The sequence below is a fragment of the Betta splendens genome, chromosome 15, assembly GCF_900634795.4.
Source record: "Betta splendens chromosome 15, fBetSpl5.4, whole genome shotgun sequence".
In the NCBI taxonomy this organism is placed as follows: Eukaryota; Metazoa; Chordata; class Actinopteri; order Anabantiformes; family Osphronemidae; genus Betta; species Betta splendens.
In genome coordinates, this window is record NC_040895.2 from 7,808,936 (window position 1) to 7,833,349 (window position 24,414).

The window sequence follows — 24,414 nt, forward strand, 5'->3', positions numbered from 1 at the left end:
AACCGCTGGCAGTCCGTGACTCTTAAACAGCAGATGATCATTAGAGCTTCAAAAAGCTTTTAGCAGCACCCAAGGGCCAGCTGTCTGCATAACATTGACTCCAGCTCTGTTTTCACTGATGCTGAGGCTTTTAACACTGAAATGTTATAAACATGAACCGCCCTGATCTCAGGTCTGACTGGGCAGCGTGTTGCTGCAGCTGTACTGCGTGTGTGTATTAGCCATGAAAGGCTACATCGTCTCTATTCTCAGCTCCTTTCTCTCTTCTGCTCCTTCTTTTTTCTAATAATAATTTTTTCATTTATTCGCCCCTCTTCTCTGATCCTCAGAGGCATCTTTTTATGTGACTGTAAATGTATTCAACAAGCCCGGTGTCTAAGGTCATGAAAGGAGATCTTTTCAATCAGTGAGCTGAATCTGTAATTAGTCTGTCTTCGGCCTTAATCAGACCAAAGCTTTGATATTCCGGACCGGACGTTTCACTCCATGAACACCACGTGGCGCCTGTCCTCCTACGAATCCATGACTGATGTCAAAGAGCTCATCCCAGAGTTTTTCTACCTCCCAGAATTCTTGGTGAACAGAGAGGGTAATTATTTTTCTGCCGTGTCTCATAACCTCTACCCTTTATGCATATCTCTTATATCTTGCATACTTTTCAGAGCTCGTTATGAATTTAAAAAGTGAAATATCCTCTGCCTGCACAGGCTTTGATTTTGGTGTTCGACAGAACGGCGAGAGGGTAAATCATGTCAACTTGCCGCCCTGGGCTCGTAACGACCCGCGTCTGTTCATCCTCATCCACCGACAGGCGCTAGAGTCCGACCAGGTCTCTCAAACGCTGTGTCAGTGGATCGACCTGGTGTTTGGACTTAAGCAGAAAGGCAAAGCAGCTGTCCAGGCCATCAACGTCTTCCACCCAGCTGTAAGCAGCTTCAAATAGAAACACTTCAGTCTCAGCGTTGTTTTTTGCTCACACTATCTATTTACAGATGTTGCTTTTCACTTTCACAGACCTATTTTGGCATGGACGTCTCGGCGGTAGAAGACCCAGTGCAGCGACGAGCACTGGAGACAATGATCAAGACATATGGGCAGACACCCAGGCAGCTGTTCAACGCCTCTCATATGAGCAGGGCTGGTCCCAAACTCATAATGGAGGGCGAGCTGCCAGCAGCCATGGGACTCCTAGTTCAACTGGCTTTCAGAGAAACCAGAGAGCAGGCCAAGGAAATAGTCTGCCCGGTAATCTATGTACTGGTAGCGACTCTTAAAGCCTGCTGTGTACTCCAGACTCCAATGACTTCATGCATCAGCCATGAAATGATCTGCTACTCACCTGCCAATTTCCCCATCCTCCTCCACAGAGCCCCCTGTCATGGATCAAAGGCCTGAAGTGGGGCGAGTATGTGGGCTCGCCCTCTGCTCCAGACCCAGTGGTTTGCTTCAGCCAGCCGCATGGCGAGAAGTTTGGATCCCTGCTTGCTCTGCCAACCCGAGCCATCTGTGGGCTTTCCCGCAAGTTCTGCCTCATGATGATTTATAGCAAGGAGCAGGGTAGGAGGCCCACCGCTCTGCCACGAGCCCAAGCAAATGGCATGTTTCTGCACAGTGTCCTGCTGACTCCCATTATTTTTATGTTTTGTGCTCTGCAGGAGTTCGGAGCATGCACAGCACAGACATCCAGTGGTCAGCCATCTTGAGCTGGGGCTATGCGGATAACATATTGAGGCTTAAGAGCAAACAGAGCGAACCACCCATCAACTTCATTCAGTGTTCGCAACTTCACCAAGTACACACAAATATTTAGCGGTCCTCTCATTTGAAAGACTTGCTCGTCCCTATTTGTGAAACCTACAGAGGACCAGACCTTCCAGATTTGTCTGTCTCTCTCTCTCCTCCAGGTGACCAGCTGTGCCTGGGTGCCCGATGGCTGTCAGCTATTCACAGGCAGCAAATGTGGAGTCATCACCGCCTACAGCAACCGCTTCACCAGCACCACGGTGGGTTTCCATGGCGACGTTCCCCTCTAACCTTCCGCCTCCACATGGACACCCTATCCACCCACCCGCCTCCGATTACCCCCCCCCCCCCCCCACACACACACACACACACATACAGTACACACTCTACCCCTCTTTAGTGAGCCTCACCATGCTCAAACGCTCAAGCTTTATTAGTCACATCACAGTTGCCCTTGAAGAGCATTTCTACCAAACCTACCAGTGGGACTGGGGGTCTGGGAGTTCAGTCATCAGAGAGGTTTTTAGACTTTGGTGGGAAGAGATGTTCTGTTTCTCTGTCTCTGAAGGGCATTTCAGTAGCAGTTCATTTTTCCTGTTTAGGATTGATTCATGAGAATTCTTAGGAAGAGTGCAGGCCTAAATGTCACACCACTGCAAAGTACTAAGCTCTTCATGTCCTCTGTGTGCAGCCAGCAGAGATTGAGGTGGAATCTCAGGTTCATCTGTATGGACACACCGGTGAAGTCACCAGCCTGTTTGTGTGCAAACCCTACAGCATCCTCATCAGTGTCAGCCAGGACGGCACTTGTATCCTCTGGGACCTCAACAGGTCAGTGTCTGAGACCTGAGGAAACACGAAATTGCTTCAGCCACGTCTTTTGTCTTTTTAATTGATGAGCGATTTGATGTTAAATGTAATCTCTAAACTGATTTGTGTTTCGTCAGACTCTGCTATGTACAAAGTCTCACGGGCCACAAAAGCCCAGTCACTGCTGTGTCCGCCAGCGAGACCACAGGCGACATTGCAACCGTTTGTGACTCAGGTGAGCAGCATCTCACAGGTTTATTGCTTCACATATTCAAATGATTCCTATAACACATGGTTCTCTTTGTCTTTTACTCCAGTTGGTGGAGGCAGTGACCTGCGTTTGTGGACTGTGAACGGCGACTTGATCGGTCACGTGCACTGCAGGGAGATCATCTGCTCTGTGGCCTTCTCCAACCAGCCTGAGGGCGTTTCTGTCAACGTGATCGCTGGTGGTCTGGAGAACGGTGTCGTCAGGTGAGCGTTGCCCTTATTTCATTTCTCTAGGATTTAGTGTCTTCTCAGATAACTAACTTAGTACACTGACTTTTCCACACGTCAAAGGTTGTGGAGCACGTGGGATTTGAAACCAGTGAGGGAGATCACCTTCCCCAAGTCCAGCAGACCCATCATCAGGTAACGGTGCTAAAACCCAGACCACACGATAATGAGCTGAAGTGCTGCGAGCTGTGTCCCTGATCAAAAACCTCCTCTGTCTATTCAGCCTGACGTACTCGTGCGACGGCCACCACCTCTACACGGCCAACAGCGAAGGCACCGTGATGGCGTGGTGCCGGCGGGACCAGCAGCGCATGAAGCTGCCCATGTTCTACTCCTTCCTGAGCAGCTATGCCGCCGGCTGATTCGAGCGTCCCGTGTTTACCACTGTCCAGTTCTTAAGAGGAGCTCTCCCCGCCTCCTCCTCCCCGTCAGAGCAGGAGGAGGACATGTCAGCATGGCCTCAACCTCCCCGAACCCTCCCTGACTTTCAATTAAAGCATCTCCAGCTGAGAAAACGCTACCACAGCCACCCCAGCATTAAGAAACAAGTATAATATATTAGTATTACATGTATATAAAAGTATATTTATAAATATATTGAAGTGGTTTGTGGAGTGGGGGGGGTGAACATTTGAAGCTGCAACAGACACTTTTGTGAGATTGTGTTCGGTCCTTCATCATTATCATTTTGTTTCCCTGTGTTGAGTTGTTGTTGACGTGTGAAGGCCTCTGCCTGTCGTTGATGTTCGTGACTCCTGGTACGCTGCTATCGTCTGGGCTACGGCAGACGCAGGGCGCGGAGACCACCGTCTCTCGCCGCGTCCCCCGCAGCGCGTCGTCTGACAGACTGCTGCCGGAACACAGCGAGCGCTTCCTGCTGACGCTGCAGTAGGTGGTGGGAGGGGAGCCCCTCCTCGCGTCTGCCACCGGGAGAGGTCCTGCTCTGTGGGAGTGAGCTGCTGCTCCGCCGGGCTGTCTGCTTCACTCGACTCTAAACACTAGTGTCTCCGCTCTGCCTTACTTTATATGGAGGCGAAAGATGCTGGGGCCAATCCGAACGTCACCTGTTCTGTCCCATGTCTGCATGCTGAGATGCTGAGCTGACTGTGTATATGTCATGATACTGCTTTGGTTCGAGAAATACTGAGCTTTATTTACTAGAAACCCCCCCCCCTGGACGTTCATCATTCCTCCTCATCTGCTCTAACACCTTCCATGGCTTTCTAAATCCTAAAAGGACAATCAAACAGCGTTGGATGCGCCCGTCTCCCCTCTCATCGTGTGCGTCACGTCAAGGTTGTAGCAGGGACGAGGTCTCGTGTCCAGCAGGCTCGCAGGTTACAGCAGCTTCCGCAGCAGTTAAAGCTTTAAGGCTGACTTCAGTATCTGATACACTACACCTACCAGCATGGAGGCAGTCAGCCAGAGGTTTCTTCACCCTCCCGTGGGTCCATGCAGCTCTGCTTTTACATTTCCAATCATCCTACTGCACTTTCAGTTTGTCTGGTTATGTGTCAAGTACAAAGCACTTTGTTTCCTGCTATTGTTGAATCTGAGGAGACCCAAACTTCTGTAGTCTTAACGTGACATGAGCTTTGATCTAATTCCACTAATAAATTGAATCCAGAAAGCAATATTGGACACAAACATGCAATAGTTCCTTTATACAACTGGAGTTTGTTTTGATAGTGAAACCTGTAGACATGTGACCATGTCGAACATTTCACATTTGTTTACAAGAAAGGGAATATTTCTTATAGTCATCATTCCTTTTACATTATATTTGTTCTTAGCCCAACTAGAACTGTTGTAGGCGTAGGAGTCACATGTTACTGCATTTGTTTACAGTATTTTCTTGTGTACATCTGTGCAAACTCTTCTTTCTATTTAATGTCACGTGATGCTGTGTTTTGACATCTTTTGTTTGTTTCAGGAAATGGCAGATTGCAGGGTTATATATTTTCAATGGATCATTTTGCGTTTTGTTTTCTGCCTCGTTATGTTTCTGTTGATAACTTAAGCTATGCATAATTTAAAACCATTGTCTTGTGTTGCTGTATTTGTGTCATTTGTTTGGGGTTTTTTGCAACTTGGAGGTTCTGAAAGGTTGTTTGTTGGGTTGTACATATGTGCGTGTGAATGTGGTCAAGTGCATTATAAATATACATTAAAAAATGACGAAATTACTACAACTCATCTGTCGTGTCCTCTTTTTGTGTGGAGAAACGCGTTAAGAAAGCTGCTTAACACAGGAGCTTAAATAAAATGAAAACGTTGGTTTTAATTTGGATGATTATTCTTCCAAACAGCGTCGTTGTTGTGGATGTGCTCCATCAGTTACTACGGGGGAGGGGACCCGGTGATGTCAAAGCTGATGTAGAAATGAAATGGGGAAGCCTGCAGATCTCCGGTGCCTTCTGCAGCACAAAGCAAATTAGAAAAACAGCAGAACCTAATTTGCCTAATGGGCTGCCTTGGTGCGTTTAGGGTCAGTTCGTACAACAGAACCTCATCGTGGCTCGTTGCTGCCGCAGCTCCCGGTCCGCTGATCGAGTGCTCCCTGCCCCACAGCCCGTATCTGCTCGTCACACAGAGGTTTCCCCCCCTGCTGCATGCGTAACATCTCTCCAGGTCCAGCCGCGGCGCTCACCAAGACCTCGCCGCTCGGATCGCATCTTCCTACACGGGAATACGCACGACTCGCGCACAGCGAACCGCTGAGATTCGCCTCCTCGGGTTCCGTTCCGAGCGAAACGAGGCTGGGATTTCCACTCGTCGTTTGATATTTGACAGCTTGGTGTGCGCGCGCGTGTGTGTGGCCGTGTGCGTGCGTGCGTGCGTGTGTGTGTAAGTGTGTTGGGTGGAGTCAACCCGGAATTCTCCAAATTGGAAAAGCATTGGCACATTTCAGGTAGGTCGGCTGCTGTGGCTTATATTAATCATCTAGTTGCAACGAAGCGTTGACAGATTCTTAATTTTATTCCATCACGCAAATCCAGCGGTTGTTTTCTTGATGTGTTGCTGTTTTCTGCTGTAATCAGGGCCGCAGCTCGCGCCGTGCGTGTTTGTGTATTTCCATTTAAATCCCCTTAGAAATAAAGAGTCGCCCACGTTTGACAGCTCTGCATTCACACTCAGCGTCGCTGCGTGTGGATGAAAACGGCGTAGACCCCGTTACAGCCCCCGGTCGCTTCAGCGTGGACGGGTCGTGGTTCTGGAAAAGGCCCGATCGCTTCCTACGAGCTTGTGATTAATTAGCTTCGAGAGGCTGCGCGCGTCCTCACGGACCCCGTGCGCTATTATGTCCATTCAAATGCACTTAAAACGCGGCTGGATGCGAAGAAATGCCACGAAACAAATAAATCGTTGGTGGGGGTTTGGTGGGGGGGCACCCCCATCTGTGAGATGCTTCATATTTTCATGGCCATAACCCTAAAACACATCTGTGCTCAGGTGTTTTCCCCTCTGCTGTGCTGCCATTTCAGAGGGGGGGGGGGGTTCAAGGGGCCTAGAATGAGATGTAGAACCACATTTAGAACCCTGCATCTGCATGGATTCTCGTTTGTGGAGAAAGTTGGGAACGTAGCGCGTGGACAGATATGTGGGTGCTGATGAGGGTTGGAAGTTGGAAGCCCCCCCTCTTCTCAACTGCTGAAATCACCCGTCAGCTGATCATGATTCCACTTAAACGCACCAATGTGTTGAAATACCCTTGAGCAAAGCATTAGAGCCCCATGATGACCCGCGCATCGGCCGTGGCACGAGGCTCAGTGCCTCCTGCGTTTGGGTCTCCGCTGTTGGAAAGAATAACGCGTCTCCGAGGAGGGGGAGGGGGGCGGAAGAAAACTGACCATGCATGAACAGTGACTGAAAAATGACACTGTCCAGCTGCTCCCTTCAAAGCGCTTTCTTCAGATAAAATGGAGCTTCGCTGCTGTAAGACAGATTCCCCCGGACAAAATGGGTCCTTTAAATAAAAAAAAAAAAAAGGTTGTGGCAGAGAATGGCTGCTCCAAGGGAGGCAGAGACATCGCCAGGGGGCCGCCGCCGCTGCCGCCTGCTGGGTTTAATGTGATGTTCACTGTGTGTGTGTGTGTGTGTGTGCGTGCCGGTGTTTGGCGTCGCAGGAGCACCATGAAGGACGGCACTGCCAACAACAGCACGGCCAGCATCTCCCAGGCCCGGAAGGCTGTGGAGCAGCTGAAGATGGAGGCGTGCATGGACAGGATAAAGGTACGGGGGATGCGTTTATACGGCAGATCAAATGTTGTTGGTCATCAGCAAATATGCACAGATGTACAGTAACACAAACGTTTGCTCATCCATTGCTCCCCATAACGAGCACAAACTAAAATCATCTTAACACTTTTGCAGAATCAGGTAAAATGACTGATGCGGATTTTGTTTTTACAGCAAATAGACTAAAATCAGGGACTAACATAATATAAATGCTGAAATAGAGCTTTTCAGTTTTCAAGAACTAAACATTCTTCTTGATTCTCTTCATGTGAAAATCTTCATTGCCAAAACCTGGTGACTACATTACCCACAATTCAATACCTGGACAGGGTACAGTTCCGTTTTCGGCCGTTTTTGACCAAAGTTCCTCTCCAGCAGACGATTGCTGATGCTTTTTGTTCACATGACATTACCTTAAGTTGTCCTTCCTGTTTATCCTTGGTTTGCATCACAGAGGTCCCTCACGTCTTCCATAGCCAGGCTTTGATGCCTGCGCGCCTCCAGTGGCTCATGGGCTTTAGATCATTGGTTTGAATTCCCGCACTCGGCAGAGAAAACGTAGACTGTTAAACAGTATCTGTCTGTGTGCAGCTCCAGTGGAGCAGCAAAGGCAGAAACCTTATCAAAGCAGGTAAATGTTGACTTTGATCTCTCTCTAGCGTTGGTGGTCGAGGTCAGTCGCCATGTTGTAAAAGGCAAAGGCACGTTTCTACGTTCTATTCTTAAGCTTGTTATAGTTCCTCAGAGCGAGGGCCAGAGCTCGCTCAGTCTGTGAAGGAAACTGTGAACTTCCATTATTATATTAATGCAGCTGAGCATCATTTGAAAGCGTCTATCGAGTCACATTCAGGCATTCGACTTTGGCTTGATTCACTCCCTTCAAGTTTTTGGCTCTACACGTATGGCTAAATCTGACTTTGCTTGATGTGGCCAATTAAAAACAAGCCATACATTGTTGAGCTCCATAAAAACGGCGGATCCTAATCTTCGCCGACAGTTCTGACAGTCGTTTGCTGAACCGACTCGGCCCCACCTCCTCCCGCCTGTCCTTTCCCTTTGTAGACAGCTGTTATGCATTCACTCATTATCTTTAGGCCCACATCCATAAATGATGCCTTTTTCCATCGCCGGCCTGTGGGGAACGAAGAGGACAAACGTGCTGTTACAATTAGTGTTGACAGCGCGGGAGAATAATAAAAAAAATCGGGGAACGTCTCGGCACGGATCGCTAAGCAGGAACGATGGCAACAGCCTCACGTATAACAAGGTTGTCCCGCGTAAAGCATCCGCTGCCGGAACGTGCTGCGAGAACACGCGTAATAATTGTCTGTCACGACGGCGTGCTCATTTATAGCACGGCCCCTCAGTGTCTCACGGAGGAACAGAAACAAAGCACGTCCGTCTCAGACGCAAAGGCATCCGAAATGTCACAAGTGATGTTTATCCGCAGATGGTTCCGCGAACGCGGCACACTGATTAACTGGCGTCTGCACTGCAGCCATTAAAACCCGTCTCTCCTCGCAGACGGACACGCAGGTGGGCGTATTTTAGCGTAATGAGTTTTGTCACATGTCTTAAGTTACTAAAGTTTGAGCCAAGTGTGACGCATTTCTATAAAAAGTTACCAGAAATGAGCAATTTAAGTCAGGCAGATGCGTTGAAATGAAGATAAGTACTTGTCAGCGGGCAACGTTAGGCTTCAGGCAGCGATGAATATTATTATTATTATTTATTTATTTTTTGTAAGAGCAGGTGCAGCATTTTGCTGTTTGTATTGTTCCCTCTGCTGTTGTTGCATGATTGATGGGACGGAGCCGTTTGTGCTTTATTAAGCAGCCGACGCGTCAGACCCCAGTGATTCTCCTTTAGCGGCACCGGAAAAGAAAGAAGGCGCCCCTGAAGTCGAGCGTGGCTCCGAATGAAAGCGGAGGCGAGTGCAGAGAAAGTTTGGGCCCCCGTCTGGCGGCCCCTTAAATTTAATTAAGAGAAGTGAGGAGGGAGCGCGTGCGTCTGTGACAGGAGGGTTCTCCGTGCTGCTGATTGAGGGATCACTGCGTCCTCATTAATTGCTCAATCAGCCAAAGGAATGTGATCTGGGCTAATTAGAAGGACTCTCCTTCCATCACGGGGCTGCAGTGTAATTACAGTCATCCTGGGCCTAATGACACACACCCTGCAGTAGCGCTCTTTGTCCTCCGGGGGCTCCCATCCTCTGCACGAGCTCCTGCTTCACGCCTGATACTGTTAGAACACAATTGACTCGGCTCACGAGAACGAACGCGCCGCGTCTTTATCAGCGTTTTCATCCTGTGCACGCGACGCGTCCTCGGAATCACTGCGCAGCTAAATAATAATGAGCCACTCCGAGTCGTTTTCAATGCGCCGCTGCCCTAGTGCTTCGAGTGTGACCCTAATCAAATCAGGTTCCTCAACCTGAGGGAGTCGCGGCTCTGTCTCCGCTTCGCTGTTGTTCCGCGCGCTGGAAAAACGCATCCCCTGATTATTTGGCATTCTCTCTGTCGCGTTGATTGTCCGTCTCCTCGTCCCTGTTTCGGGAACTGCAAAATCAGCCTCTCCGGCCCAGTTCGGGGTTCCTGCATATCGCCGTGAGGTGTCCTGTGCAGCGCGTGGGACTCTGCTGTTATGAGGTCTAATACCAGAAACATTAGGTGGGAAAAAAAAGCAGGCGCCGGATTAATTAGAGCTTGATGATGGGTGCAGATGCTCAAAGCTCTGGGTTTGAACCTGAACGCTGGCAGCTTCTAAGGGATGAGTCAGGGTCACACGTGTACCGGCTCCACTGGAGCATGTTGCATTCTGGGTCTGAGCTGCTGATTGGGCCGCGGGCCCTTTTTGTGGGCCGGTGCAGCTCGGCCGCGTTCAGGCCTTTTGCTTAGTGACCCCCAACGTCACAGACGACCGTCACGTGGACTTGGACTGGTTCATATGGAGCAAAAAAGGTGAAAATGCGAGGAGACCCGGACCTTTCTCTTTTTCGGCGGTGATGACAATCGTGCGCCCATTCGTGTGCACGACTGACTCTGATCCGGCGCCGTGACGGATTCTGAGCCCGCTGTCCTCTGGTGAGACGTGGCGGCGGTGACGTGGCGGGAGATCAGATGGCGCCGGCCGCCGCGTCCATCCCTGGGCCGCCGCCTCCCTCCGAAGCAGCTGCTCCCCCCCCCCCCCCCCCCCCCCCCCCCCAGCCCAAACACAGCTCCTCTGCTCCGCTCACTTCCACCACCCAGGCTAACGTGCGTCAGTCACCTGCATGAGTCAGTCCAGCAGCTCAGTGACCCCGTGTCAGCTGTCGTTTCTCATCCCCTCTTTTGTCTCCCGCCCCAGGTCTCCAAAGCAGCCGCAGACCTCATGGCGTACTGCGACGCCCACATACGCGAGGACCCCCTCATCGTGCCCGTCCCCGCCTCCGAGAACCCCTTCCGGGAGAAGAAGTTCTTCTGCGCCATCCTCTGATGACCCGCGGGGGGCGCTACGCAGGTGCAGGCCCCGCGCGGCCCGGCTCCCCGAGCTGCCGGCCGGAGGCGTTGGGTCGAGTTTTTCCAGGTGGACATTGTGTTGTCGGGTCAGCGCTGTCGTGGTGGCTGCAGGTTGCGGGGGAGGAGGGGGGGGGGGGGGGGGGGGGGTTGAGTCGGCCACCGACCTGGCAACCCGGCGAGCGTGTCATGTCTTGTTACATAGGTTTGTTATTGCTTTGTTGTTAGAGAACAGCCTTGCTCAGTGCTTAATGAGATGAGAGATGTTTCGTTCCTTTTGGTTTCCTTTAACTGTGCTAGATCTTAACATGCCTCAGGAAACAGAAACGTGCCCATTTTCTATAACTTTTTTTAAAACATTTCTTGAGTGAAACGCATTCATCCCTCTATTATCTGGGAAATGATCAGTTGTATATTGACACCTGTTGCAAAGGGTCGTCGATTCATAGCAGCATTGACTAAAGTCCCGCTAAAACGCGACACTTCCTGGTGGCTTCGATTTCAATTTACCTCCAGAGTGGGTCGCAATTAACCCGCTCGCTGCAGTCCTGCGGCACGGCCCGATTCCAATTAGAGCACAGGAACCTTATCTGGCGTGGTGAATAATTCCAGTTGGTGCAGACGGCGCCCTTAACGAGGAGGAGGAGGAGGTGGCGTCGCGTCGGTCCTGCTGGAGATAAATAAACGGGGCTGCGTTGATGTGAGGGCGCCGAGCTAATGTGTCGGCGGCGGGATGAGTTCCTCAGGGTTATCACTGTGCAAACAACCCTTAAGTCAAAAATAATTTATGAACCTGCCGCCCCCTTTTCCCGTTGCCCGGCGCGCTCTGATGCGTCCCACCACGGCTGCTCTGTCTGATTTACTCCTCATCCACCTTAAATCACAGCCGCCATCGGTTAATCCCGCGGCCCGCGACTGGAATATTTTTACAAGTCGCAGGACGTCTCTCCTTAAGGGCCTTATTTGTTTTCTGGGCATGTTTCCTGAGCCTGATACCTTTTTCGCCTGTCCTAGAGTGAATGGCAAGGCCTTTGATATTAATGCCAAACCAGAGGCCTGCATGTTTCTCTGCTCCTTCGCGACAGCCCCCCCTCTGTTTCAGAGGGACTGTCAGTCTTTTAGAGTGTACAGTATGTTACAGTGCCAATTTCTGTGGGAGCAGTGTGATCTCGGCGCCGTGCTCCCGCAGCCTTTTTTGTTCCGTTGGGTTTGGTTTGGTTTTGTTTGGGAAGAAAAAGCACACTGTTGAGACGTTTCCTTTACATGGTAGTTGAATAGCATTTGCGAATTTTTACAATGAATTGTTATGATCGATATTAATATTATTATGATTATTATGAGTAGTAATATTGAATATTTGTTGCACAGCACTGACAGCTACATGACGTGTAGTGCTCTTAAGCTTGTATGATACTTAGGAAAACATTTATAAATCATTATTGATACTATCTGAGTATTTTTTAAAAACAGTGGTAAGGGTCGGTTTACATTGTTATGATCCCTTTGGTGGTTCAGGCTTTTTGCATCATTGTTTCTGTAAAAGTAATTTTCTTCTCAGTACTTGAATAGTTGTTGCATTAGAAACCAAACGGTGGTAGACCTCCTGGGCTGTCGCCAACACAAACTACCCGGGCTCCAGTTGTTTTTAAGATAAATGTCATCGACGTGTAAAACCTGGGGGGGGGACCTGGGGCCGCGCTCACTGACCTCATCTTCAGGATGGTGCCAAATCGAAAACACCAATGGTAACGGCCAGAGATGATTATTGCATGGGTTTCTTTCTATCTATACCAGAGAGAATTGTTATGATATGAATTATTGCCTCTTCATTGACTTTTTGGGTGCTAGTCTGCACATAATAATCTCATTGGAGTCCGGATGTGTCAACAATGTGCAGCTGTATTCATGAATAGTATTATTATTTTGAAAAATAGCATTTAAATAGCAGGCTTTGTAAATCCTTCGATGGATCAAATGAATTAAAGGAAAACGGCAACCCGAATGCACTGTGTCCTCAGTATTTCTGCTTCATGTCCTTCTCTGACGCTTCCACCCAGGGTCCGTCTGATCACACTGATAGTATTAAAGGCCACTGCAAGTCACTCCGGGTTTCGCAGAGGAACATTATATTCCAGTGTGTAGTGGGGACCTCCTGTGGCTGAGCTCAACCACAGGCCATCTGGACGCGCTGCTCGTGTGTCGTGGCATTTTCTTTGTAAAAGATTATGAATCCATTCAGCCTCGGCCTCAGGGCCGCCAACCACTCTGCAGGTCGCATGAAAATGTCTCCGATTACAATCAGCATTGTGGCGTTGCTGTTGTACGTGTCCATCCATGCACCAATCAGAAGGTTACGAACAGTCTAAGGAAAATTAGAAAAATATACTTCCATATATTTATTCCAGAGGCAATAGATGCAGCACCTTCTGTCCTCAGATGCTCAACTTGAATAACAACAACTTGAAAATATAGAGAAAATGTGGTTTTCTATACAAAGAACTAAAATAAGAAATTAAAAAAGTAGGTCTCGGTATTATTTGGTATGCACATCATTCTCAGCTGGGACCGGACGGGATAAAAAGAAATCTATATAGATCTGGGAAAAGTGTAGTGAGCGCTGAGTGTGTTGAACACTGCAAAGCAAAGGATGAACTGGGGGGGGGGGGTGGATCCTGCACACACATGATATAAATAGAGCACAAATAATGTTTCAACGTATGAATAAAAAGTTAAACAGGAGCTGAGCCCATAAACAACAGTCCCCACCAGAAGAGTTGCATCTTGGCTGAGTTTCAAGAAACCCGGAGCATGCTATCAATAGCTTTTTCTATCCATAGTCCTTTTTAAATGACTGTTTTCAGAGAGAACTAAATCATTGTAATGAGCAGATTTATGAATAGAGCTAAAAAAGGAATTATATAATGCACAGGAAAGTAATTATCTCTAGGACAGTAGGTTATCTAATACAGACAATCTGTGCGGGAGCAATTTTCCAAATTGAGCCCTGAGCCCCCAAAGTGTACGCAAACTATATGAGTAAAGTAATATTTTCTGATAAGATTACTCTTCTACCGTCTCCACAGGCTGTTTGTCAATGGCTCCGACTCATAATATTTGTATTCAGCGTGCCTCATGCCAGCATTTCCCATTACATTATTATTTTGCTCAAGAAGAGGTGGTAGGGTTTCTAAAAATAATTTATTTATGCGACAGTGGAACTCCATTAAAATCAATACAAATGAAATGTTTACAAGCGTGGCAGCAGGCTCTCCTGGTGGTGGGTCCCGGTCTTCCTCTCCGTAAGAAGCACCAGCGCTCTGAGAGTCAGAAGAAATCCTCCTCAAACACCCCTCTCCATGCACAATAGATTCCATTTTAAATGATTTATGGGAAGCACAAAGGGACAGGGTTCATTAAAGTTATGTCCTAATCCTACAGCTGCAACGTGTCATGTGGGTTTTTAGGGCGATAAGGTGACTCGCAGTAATGGTCCTCCCATAAGCTTTTATGTGCTTGGTTGAAAAAAAAGTTGTGAACAAAACAAAGCAGAATTACTGACACGTCCGTGATAAACATGGAGAGGTCCTCCTCAGCAATGTGAGCTCTTATCAGTGTTTTAGTGTTTCAATTTATTTTTCAAAACGTGTAATAAACCACTTTTGCTGCTTTTTGCACCATTCTGATTTCTTTAATGTGATCTGTGTGGAACCAGATGCTGCCTGGTTGTGTGTTATTTTGAATGGTAACATGTCAAATGCTTAAGTATGTGGTCTACACCCATGAAAGTGTTCACACTAGGTAATGCACAATTAAAATAGCAAGTGAAATGCTACGCTATATAAACACATCTGTAACAATGGCCCTTCTGCTGTTAATCTTATATAATTTAAAATGTTAAAACTTAAACAACATGCTAAAATGTTTACCATACAAAGTCTACTACTAGAAGAAATAATTATATATTTTATTATTATTATTATTATTATTATTATTATTATTATTATTATTATTATCATTGATTATCAGTTTTATACAGTAGAGTACCCGATTGGCTGGAGAGCGTTACACTCCATCTCCCAGAGTGCACCGCGGCGGGACTCTTCGCCTCCCCATTGGTCCGGCTCTCCGAGCGGCGGAGGTAGACGTGAGGCGGTGGTGAGAGCGCGGCGGAGAGCTGCGGAGCTGAAATGAAGCGCACACGCGGACGGACTCACACCGCGCAGCGCCGTGCGGCTCAGGAAGAGGCTCCGCGCCGCCAAAGCTGAAGGCTGCTCCGGCTGAGTGAAGGGCTCCGTCCATGCGGAGGCTAGCGCTCGTACTGCTGCCCTGCGCTGTCGCCGTCCTGGTGCACTTGTGGTTGGCACAACGACCCCGCTCGACTCCGCTGGACAACAACGCACACTCGGGTACTTTGTGAGGCGCAACCCCGGGCTTCGCCTTCTTCGTTCCTCGGAACTTTTCTCTCGGCTAACTTTGCTTTAACGGCCCGGTGTGTTTTGTTTTGGTCCTAGTTAGTGCGGAAACAGGTAGTTAGAGCTCGGCGTGGCTTCAAAGTGTGTGTGTGTGTTACGGAGGGAGGACGTGAACGTGTCCGTTGAGTGCTGGGCGTTGCTGGGATGGACTGAAGCGAGCCGAGCATCTCCCCTGTCAACTACCGGGCTCCGATCACTTGTCGTCGGGGCGAAATGCGCTCCCATCATGAAAAATGCAGTTCAATCGCGTTTAGATGCGTTGATGCTCACGAGGCGAATTAAAGGGCGCATCGCAGCAAGTCAGTGCAAAGTGACGATCGGAGGAAACCACAGAAACGGGAGCAGTCAAGTGTTTTTGTCGGTCTTAGATTTGTTGACTAGTCAACTTCACTGTACTGTAGGTCACTCATTAACCCACCTTTTATTTTTCTGTTTTTCTATTATTATTATTATTATTATTATTATTATTATTATTATTACAGCACATGCCGTCGCTTTTACAGATGGAGAACTGCCCTTCTATGAAGTTTTGGTGGGAGTGCTGTCAGCCAGACATCATTATGAACTGCGGCAGGCGATAAGGGAGACCTGGCTGGGCTACCTCAGAGATCAGCCCCGCTTCCATCACAGGTGTGTAGGGTGAATCTGCAACTTCCGCACATGGTCTTTCTTTCTTTCTCTTCCCCGGTCGGAGTCATTTAGAGGAAATAAAGCCCGCAGCTGGCAGCAAATAACCCACCCTTTTATCTTCACCTGACCGGCAGCCAATATTCTCACATTCATTCTTCCCCTTTTTTTCCTATTTTCTTTCCCATTCAGCGATCTGAGCACAGATAAGGTGCGATGGCCTTTAAGCAACCCCATGTAACCATGGCAACGGAGGATGTATAGTTGGACATGCTTTGGAAATGTTGTAGCCTAATATCACACAAAATCAAAAAACAACAAGAAATGTGTGCAGTGAGGTTTATGCTTGTTTTCAGAGTGGGGGTGAAGTTTATAGTGGGCGAGCATGGATGTCCCATTCCCGAGGAGGACAGAGAGGATCCATACTCCTGCTCCATCCTGAACTTCACCAAGCCAGGTAAAAAAAAAAAAAACCCACACACTGATGAGTGAACGACGGATTTAATACGATACGACGAGATGTATCTGTTTGAACATGGGGTTTTCAATAGTCGCAGTGGAGGCAGAAGAACAGGAGGGAAGATGAAAGCGCGGAAAGAATGCTCAGAAAAGAAGTAAAGCGCCTTTTTATATATTCACCCTCAGCTCAAGGACACCTTTCTTTTTCTTTCCATAGCCAAGGCCAAATCAGAAATGTCTCGCAGTCAGTGCAGCAGCTGCAGCCGTCTCTGGAAGTATGTACCAACACTTGAGAAGTAAAGCTGTAAGAGCCACTGACGCACAGCACATGAAATAATTGAACAGGCACCGTCGGAGCGTTCACACAGTAATTGTCATGTCTCTCACCTTCAGAGAGTCGGTCCAATTCAGCCGATTCCCCCGGTTGCTTCGGTGTTTGCTGCCTTCATGAAAACATAATTACTGCTCATCAGAATAGTTTTTTTTCCCCGACGCTGGCCCTTAGGGTCATGGCGATGTTTTATTTTTCCGGCCCGTTCGCCGCTCTCCATCGCGCTAATGGTTGTAAGCATTGACGTGATTTGCCTCAGAATCGCGGGCAGCTCTGGTGCGAAATGCTCGTTATGATCGGAATAGAAACAGACACCGGCTGCTTTTAAACACAGTTGGGTTCTCGACTCAGGATTCAGGTCAAAGCGCGCGTTAAGCAGACAATTAATTGTTGCTGAAATCTGTTTGTTTGTGCCGCATTCATCACAGGGATTTTTTCTTTGGGACGCAGCTAATGTGAATGCTGATCAGCATCGTAGGTACTTCCACTAATCCCACAGCACACGATGTTCCTGGGTTGAAGCGCTGAGAAGACTTGAGGTTTCAATGCAAGACTTTCTTGGATTGTGGAGCTGTTGTGATTAAAGCTGAAGGCTTGAGCTTTGCATATGTGAACGTTTGCCTTTTGTTTTATCTCCTGTTGGTTGGTGGAGGATGTCAGACAGAGCAAGCACTTTGAAGGGCACGCGATGAGCACGGCTCATGTCTTTTCACCGAATGAATTGAGAAACTAATCTGTAGCTTTGAGAGTTTGACGTTTATGGAAAAGTGTTGCCATTGCACATTATATAATGGATATTTAATCTTTAAATTCTATAAAACGTTGCACAATATTTGAAAGAAAAACCAAATAACCATCAATGGGCTGGTAATAATATATAATTTATACCAAGATTTGTTAATTTGTCTCTCTCTCTGTACACGGACAACGTCAAGCTGCCCAGTTCCCACAGAGGCACAGTTGTTAATTATTTTGACATTTGTGCACAAGGAATAATAAATGCACCGTCACACACTGGTTAAATCTCCCAGCTCAATTCCACTTGGTCAATGTGAGAAACATTTGGTTTGATGAAGCGCGGCTCTCTCTTTGTCTGCGATTCCTCACCTCTAATTGTCTGTCTGCAGCGAACAGCAGAGCAGAGCTTGTGTACAACGCCTATAAAGTAAAAAGCCTGCTTCCCTTTAGGAGCCTTGATCTTTTCATTGATCTCCCGGGTAATAAACTGCTCATTGTAATTAAGCAACCGTGCTCACGAGCTGCAGCGGCCGAGGTTAAAGACAGCAGTCCCAGGAAAAAGCTTCTCAAACTGCTGATGGCGTCGCTTCAGCAGAGTGTGTTATCTTCTCCGACTGCTCTCCCTCTCCTCGCATCGCTCGCTCTTTGCCGCTGAAAAGAGACAGTCAGCATGTTGGAGTTGTAATAAATTTCTCTTGTGCTCGTGGCCGCCTCCCTTCTGTCAGCGACGGATCAGGATGCGGAGATGGAGATCGTTACGGTGTCTGACCCCTCGGCCCTCGTCCAGTCCGACGCGGTGGCCATCGCCCTGGATTTTAAGGTCCTCCATCCTGTGGTGATCACAAGGCTGGGAGTCTTCCCGAGCGGGTCCCGACTCGAGCTTCTGAGCAACGTGACGGTGAAGCTCCTCCAACTGGATCAGGAGGTGAAAACCTTGACACGCGAGCAGAACATATCTCATATGCTGCTTTTTTTTTGACTCTATGCTGCTTCTGTTTACAGTCTCCGTTATAGAGATAATGTAGTTTTTAGTGTAGATGAATTTAAAATTGCAGCGGCAGAAAGTACTACATGATGTGAAGTAGCTCCTTCATCAATTCTTTATGTGTAAAAACCTGTGATTTTTGCAGGAGGCTGTGGTTACCGCTCGCTTCAGTGCCATCAGCACAGGGACCCTGGTGAACGGGTTGTGGTACAAACCAGTGGAGCAGTTCATTTTGCCTAAGGTCAGCACAGCAACCAGGAGTTTGAGAAACCCAGAGGTTACAAGTTGAAGAAACATGTTTAATTATTCAGATGTTTAAGTGAAGCCGTTCTTCCATAGCATTCCTTTAACGATCTTAAGCTGTTATACTTAGTACCGCATTACGTAATGAATAATTTATTCATGTACGAATACGATATAATGTTTTCACAAACCAATCGGGGGCAAGTCAACCCACTTGGTTTCAAGTGTCACGCATGCTTCTAGGCGGTGTGTTGCTGCCCTCTGTGGTGAGTGTAATGAACTGTCCTGACTGTGATTGCACCTGTTGTCACAGCCATTAGTGACGTCACGGGGCAGCGCAGCTCACCTGCACAGCCTGCGTCTGAATGTGTGTTCTTCACCCAGGGCTTTGAGGGGACGCTGGTTTGGGAGAGTCAGGACTCTGCTGGACTGACCACGGTTAACTCATCATCTGTGCAGCTCAATGACGGAGGAGGTGTCCTTAAGATCTCCTCTGTACGTATCCATGTGCTTTTTTTTATTTGTGTGCATGCGTGTGTATATTCTCTTTGAAGGTTGTAAATGTAAAGTAGAAGTTCAATAAGTTACCAACACATTTTTGCTGTTTTCTTGGAATTTCAGATTGCAGAGGGTTTATTGCCTCATAGAAGTGCTCTTGGGTTTCCTGGCCTGGCTGGAGGATTCACGTTTACTATCTATGGTCGGTCCAGCAGCTAAGTTAATCACCAGTTTGACCACAGTCTCTCACACACACACACACACACACACACACACACACACACACACACACACACACACACACACACACACACACACACACACACACACACACACCGTCAGGTGTTGTGTGAAGCGACTATATTTAAAAATTCAAACAAACATTGTTCATTCTGTCAGGTTATGAGATTAGCTCCTTCTGTGCCTGAGGCCTCTTGTTATTTCCCATTTGGCACATGTGCCAAATGGGAAATACGACTCTTTACAACTCTACCTGTTGTGTTTGTTACATTATTGATTATATCTCCTCCATGTGTTTACATACAAGTTTATCTGTAAATGGATTTGAAGAAAACTGAATTAAATCCAGTATTCATTATCTCTGAGAACAGAACAAAGGACCATTTTGCCAGAAAGAGAGATATTGCTGGTTGTTATTCCTCACGTGTCTTAATTTATCCAAACTCTGTGCAAACGATGTTGGAAATGTAATTTTATGCCCAAGCTGTGTCACCGTTTCCACCAGTTTATCATTTCATCCTGGGTGTCAGATGGAGACAGCTTGTCGGCGCTCCTGCGGGACCGCCCGGCCAGGATGGAGCTCCACGCCTCCAGGCTGAAGCAGGAGGACGCTGCCTTGAAGCAGGAGAGCCTGAGGCACGGCGACATGGTGTTTGTAGATGTGGTAGACACCTACAGGAACGTGCCTTTCAAACTGCTTCAGTTCTATAAATGGTAAGTCAAGTGCTAATGACTCGGTTCTCTGTCTGTAAATTGCTGCGGCCCTCAGAGGAAATCAGCAACCTGATATGAAAGTGTGTCGTCACCTCCAAATGTCTTGCTGGGTGGATCGCGATTTAAAAATCGCTCAGTCAGGGAAAAAGTTCCTCAGTCACCAGGCAGCAAACTCAGTGGTTTCAGGTTTTGACTGGACAAGTGTTGTACCTGTTTGCAGAACCTCATGGCCTTCAGCCTGTGGTATTTGAAAGTAAATCCACTCAGGGATGCTGCTCAAAAAAATTGGGAAGTAGGTTTTAATTAAGGTTGCAAATTCCCTGTGCGGCAGGTCTGTAGGAAACGCTGACTTTAATCTGCTGCTGAAGACGGATGATGATTGTTACATCGACGTGGACTCTGTATTAATGAAGATTGACCACAAGGGTCTTAAGCGCAGCAACGTCTGGTGGGGGAAGTGAGTAATATTTGGTATTTCATCATGTTGTAAATCCTGATGTATATTTTGCTCTTGATGCAAATCCACTTGTGTTTGCACCTTAAGTGCATCGTCAGCTGAACTCGCTCAGGCACAGCCAGGACGCATCAGGTGGAACGGAGTCGGCATGTGATAGTAACGAATGGGACTCAGTTTCAGGCAGAGCTGGGCGGTGGACCGCATTGGCAAGTGGCAGGAGCTGGAGTACCCCAGCCCGGCGTACCCGGCCTTCGCCTGCGGCTCGGGCTACGTGGTGTCTCGTGACCTGGTGGAGTGGCTGGCTAGCAACGCGGAGAAGCTGAAGGCCTACCAGGTGAGGGTCCGAGCACCGGGCGGCTCGGGGGAAATGGTGTCATCGTGAATATAACGGGACTCTGTCTGGTAACAGGGAGAAGACGTGAGCATGGGGATATGGATGGCAGCTGTTGGACCGCAGAAATATCAGGTAAAGGCAAAAACAGAATTGAGTCAAATCCACCACTTGTCTTAATTTGTGAGCGGTAGCAGTTCCACCTCCCTCTGTCTTCTGTTCATTATGATACTTCGCTATTTCTACAATTCACGCGTTAACCTTCAACACAGTCTTGGCGCTAAAATCTGTATTTTGCTGTCAGTGAAAACATCGTCGCAGGTCGAATGCAGAGGGTTCCGCTTTGTGCAGTCACAGCGATTCAACGGTGCATATTAACAGCTGGAGCCGTGTGCAACTAATGCCCGGCTCAGTCTGCTGCATGCTAACGCGCCCGCTGCCCTGTGCCCTTTGTCGTCCGCCAGGACCCCGGCTGGCTGTGCGAGAAGGAGTGCTACGTGGACATGCTGTCCTCCCCCCAGCACACGGCCGAGGAGCTGCACGTCCTCTGGGACCAGAAGAGGGCATGCGGAGACCCCTGCGGTTGCTCCTGGGGCCACTGAAAGTCCAGCTCACACCACACTCACCTCGTAGCACAGTGCGTAAACGCTCACACCAGATTCTGTGGTTTCCATAAACCCTTAAATTGAGCCATTACAGAGTTGATATGGTATTAGTTTATGAAATGTTAGGTCATCACTTAGAAAACAATCTTTCAGATGCAACTTCTTAATATTAGCAAACACTGCGCCAAAATAAAGCATTAGAACATATTTAGCTGTGGCAACTGTCGGTATTTGTGTCATAGAAATTGAATTTCTCCAGCAGAGGAGGAAGACCAGGACATGATGGACATTATGCACACAATCATGACCTAAACCATTAGGAATATAATAATTATTGGTGTTTTGACACTCGCTTGATTTGAACCTTCTAGTTTAAACGAATATTTGATGGTATTTTAAAGATGAACACTTTACATTGCTGTATTTTGTAAATGATTGTTACGCTTTTCATCCTCCTCACTATCTGTAGGTTTCTAATGAGCCACACACACACACACACACAACACACACACACACACACACACACACACACACACACACACCCCTAAACTGAGTTTGTACTGTATCTGTCATTGTGCACATAGTGATGTGGCCTTACTGTATCTGCTCGGCATCACGCTCCATGTACGTCAGCACTTAAATGAGTGTCTCTGCCACGTTTTGCAGTTTGTGGAACTCAGCAGGACGGTGTCATAGACGCGGTAGCTGAACACTGGTTCAGGAACGCGTCCTCACAGGTAATAAAGACGCTTGCGTGAGATGAATGGCTTCCTGCTTGTTTATTTGGGAGCGACGCGCGCGGCAAACTGCCGCTGAGCCGCCGCTGGATCCGTGTCGAGTCGAAGGCTTTGTTCTTTGCCGTGAGCAAGCCGATCGCCCTCATGCTGCTAAAGAATCACTCCTCAAACTTAAAGTGGAACTTTGATCTCTATTGGTGATTGTTTCTGGTGCCAAAGAGCTGAACTGTGCTGGAATAATGAGCAGGGAACCCTGTGGAGTGTTTTAACCAGAAGTCCACCATGGCCTCAACCTGATCAGTGATACTAAACATGTTCAGGTGTCAGTCTGTCCTTAGAAACACATCAAAGGCTTCTATGAGTCCTGAACAAATAGTTTGTGTTGCTTTGGGCTTGTGTGAATAATGAAAGATGATGCTGAATATTTTACTGAGCTAAAATAATAGAAGGCGTTTCTTTTATTTATGCATGTTTTACCTGCCAGGAAATCTATTTGTGCAATTAACCTGACGTACGTGGGATCAGACGTTCCTCCTGCTTTGAGGTCTCCTCTTTTTCAGCGAGCCGCACAATAACACAGTCATGTCCGCATCTGTTCCACGTTCTTACGTAGATAAGGACACCATCATCCTTCCTCACTGATTTGGCTCAAAGTCCTTTACTGTGAAGCAAGAGAAGCGTGGAGCTAACACGTAGATAGGAGATGAGGAGAGGGGGATGAAAAAAGCTAATTTCTCATTTCAGCCCTACTGCTTCTTCAGGAGATGAAGAGTTATTGAGCTGTGATGAGTGCTGTGGGGATATCGTCACTTGCTGGTTTAAAACGTTAAAATCATTAGCATTGTATTTTCTGAGACATGTTTTGAATCTTCTGCCTCCTTTGATTCAAGTCCTCTTCCCTCACCACCCCGTGCAACCGGGCGATCGAATCAAGCGAACCTACGCCTTCCTGATAACTTTGGGACAAACTGCAGATGTGTGTTCGGCTGTGAGTCTTCTGGAGCTTCTCCCTCGTCGTGTGGCGCACGGGAGATGAGACAATGTGGAGAAAATTGTTTTGCTGTTCTTGTATTGGCATAAGCAAAAGATAGTCGGTGTGAAATAATGTATCAGGGGGAACACTACTGAAGGATTCCTTTGTTCTATGAGAGATCAATATGTGTGAAGTCGAAACCACTCCCAGAGTGAGACTAAAGAACAAAGCACAGAACTGGGCATAACGAGACGACCTCAGCTCGTCGTACTGACCCAGAATATGTGATTCATCCATATGTTGGATATAAATAGACCCCACACGTTTCAAACCTTCCTGCCCCTAAGCGTGTGTGTGTGTGTGTGTGTGTGTGTGTGTGTGTGGGGGGGGGCTTTCCTAAATGATGACAGCAGCACAATTCCCTGAACCACTGACTTATTTTCCCTCTATTAATATTTTGCCACGGAAGTGCAATCAACCATTTAGCCTGTGACAAGCGCCGCTCAGAGAAAACAGAAGGAACTCGGGCGCTCGCGTTAATTGTATTTATTAAATCCTTTTCATCTTGAGTCTCACCTTCTCGGAACGCGTCCACAGACCGAACACAGCGATGTGTTGAGGAATGTGAGGCGCGTTTTCACGCTGTCTGCTCCTGACAGACAGTTTCATTGAGTGCTGAGACCCGTTTGTTACCAGTTTCCTTTTGTTGTTCTTCCACAGGTCAGTCAGATTAGTAGCACCACTCACCATGTTGGAAAATTCTACTCAACACCACACTGTAAAACGTTCTGTAAAAGTGTACTGTAATATTGGTTGTAGTGAAACCTGTTTCATTCATTGCAATCATTGTTTTTTACTATATTGTATAACTTGCCCTTTCTTTAGCTATTTCAATTATAATTAATGTACCTTAATGCCGGTACAGAGGGATTCAGGAACTACCAGATAATCATGAATTGTTAATAGGTACAGTGGTTCTTTAAATAACTCTGCATCCAGTACTGTATAATAAATGAGGAGTTACAAAATATGACCAAATCAGTTCAAGTTCAGTTTGTGACTATTACAATGTGATGCATGAAAATGATTAGATGAGTTATTACTAATGGTGCACTACTCTGTACTTTCTCACACTGTATTAGTAACAAATAATTGTGTGATAAATTCAACAGTTAGTGAACAGTGACTCTTAAGAATCCACACATAAGGTCCACATTTAC

The 24,414-nt window shown here is 47.5% G+C and overlaps 3 protein-coding genes across 7 annotated transcripts in view; all 3 read left to right on the forward strand.

Annotated features, from left to right (window-relative positions):
- lyst (lysosomal trafficking regulator) overlaps positions 1 to 5,243 on the forward strand; it is a 42,145-nt gene extending 36,902 nt beyond the window's left edge. For all 4 annotated transcript variants that reach the window (XM_029175502.3, XM_029175504.3, XM_055502701.1 and 1 more), the window contains 11 exons: positions 449 to 589; positions 708 to 925; positions 1,015 to 1,245; positions 1,368 to 1,557; positions 1,656 to 1,792; positions 1,905 to 2,003; positions 2,435 to 2,574; positions 2,691 to 2,788; positions 2,871 to 3,027; positions 3,115 to 3,186; positions 3,275 to 5,243. In XM_029175502.3, the coding sequence (XP_029031335.1) occupies positions 449 to 589; positions 708 to 925; positions 1,015 to 1,245; positions 1,368 to 1,557; positions 1,656 to 1,792; positions 1,905 to 2,003; positions 2,435 to 2,574; positions 2,691 to 2,788; positions 2,871 to 3,027; positions 3,115 to 3,186; positions 3,275 to 3,413 (1,622 nt within the window). In that variant the 3' untranslated portion in view covers positions 3,414 to 5,243. The remainder of the gene's footprint in view (positions 1 to 448; positions 590 to 707; positions 926 to 1,014; positions 1,246 to 1,367; positions 1,558 to 1,655; positions 1,793 to 1,904; positions 2,004 to 2,434; positions 2,575 to 2,690; positions 2,789 to 2,870; positions 3,028 to 3,114; positions 3,187 to 3,274) is intronic.
- Positions 5,244 to 5,675: 432 nt separating this feature from the next.
- On the forward strand, positions 5,676 to 12,786 carry LOC114842011 (guanine nucleotide-binding protein G(I)/G(S)/G(O) subunit gamma-4). Its single transcript, XM_029127414.3, has 3 exons — positions 5,676 to 5,962; positions 7,179 to 7,284; positions 10,636 to 12,786. The coding sequence occupies exons 2-3, from the start codon at positions 7,186 to 7,188 to the stop codon at positions 10,762 to 10,764; spliced, it is 228 nt and encodes a 75-aa protein (XP_028983247.1). The 5' UTR covers positions 5,676 to 5,962; positions 7,179 to 7,185; the 3' UTR covers positions 10,765 to 12,786.
- A 2,124-nt stretch (positions 12,787 to 14,910) lies between these two features.
- Positions 14,911 to 22,244, forward strand: b3galnt2 (beta-1,3-N-acetylgalactosaminyltransferase 2). 2 transcript variants are annotated; one of them, XM_055502369.1, is made up of 13 exons: positions 14,911 to 15,190; positions 15,760 to 15,886; positions 16,240 to 16,340; positions 18,137 to 18,336; positions 18,542 to 18,637; positions 19,024 to 19,134; positions 19,261 to 19,339; positions 19,908 to 20,091; positions 20,423 to 20,548; positions 20,723 to 20,882; positions 20,958 to 21,014; positions 21,344 to 21,516; positions 22,151 to 22,244. In XM_055502369.1, the coding sequence occupies exons 1-12, from the start codon at positions 15,082 to 15,084 to the stop codon at positions 21,479 to 21,481; spliced, it is 1,488 nt and encodes a 495-aa protein (XP_055358344.1). In that variant the 5' UTR covers positions 14,911 to 15,081; the 3' UTR covers positions 21,482 to 21,516; positions 22,151 to 22,244. The 2 variants fall into 2 exon arrangements, with proteins under 2 accessions (XP_055358344.1, XP_028983278.1); XM_029127445.3 differs by having other exon boundaries at positions 21,344 to 22,244.
- Positions 22,245 to 24,414: the final 2,170 nt, after the last annotated feature.

What these genes read in the sequence shown, in the direction of transcription:
- LOC114842011 (XM_029127414.3), top strand. Translation starts at nt 7,186, where the DNA reads ATGAAGGACGGCACTGCCAACAACAGCACGGCCAGCATCTCCCAGGCC. An exon ending in CGTGCATGGACAGGATAAAG is followed by an intron (nt 7,285 to 10,635) that starts GTACGGGGGATG and finishes CTCCCGCCCCAG; the next exon opens with GTCTCCAAAGCAGCCGCAGA.
- b3galnt2 (XM_029127445.3), top strand. Translation starts at nt 15,082, where the DNA reads ATGCGGAGGCTAGCGCTCGTACTGCTGCCCTGCGCTGTCGCCGTCCTG. An exon ending in AGCAGTTCATTTTGCCTAAG is followed by an intron (nt 18,638 to 19,023) that starts GTCAGCACAGCA and finishes TTCTTCACCCAG; the next exon opens with GGCTTTGAGGGGACGCTGGT. An exon ending in GTGTCCTTAAGATCTCCTCT is followed by an intron (nt 19,135 to 19,260) that starts GTACGTATCCAT and finishes TTGGAATTTCAG; the next exon opens with ATTGCAGAGGGTTTATTGCC.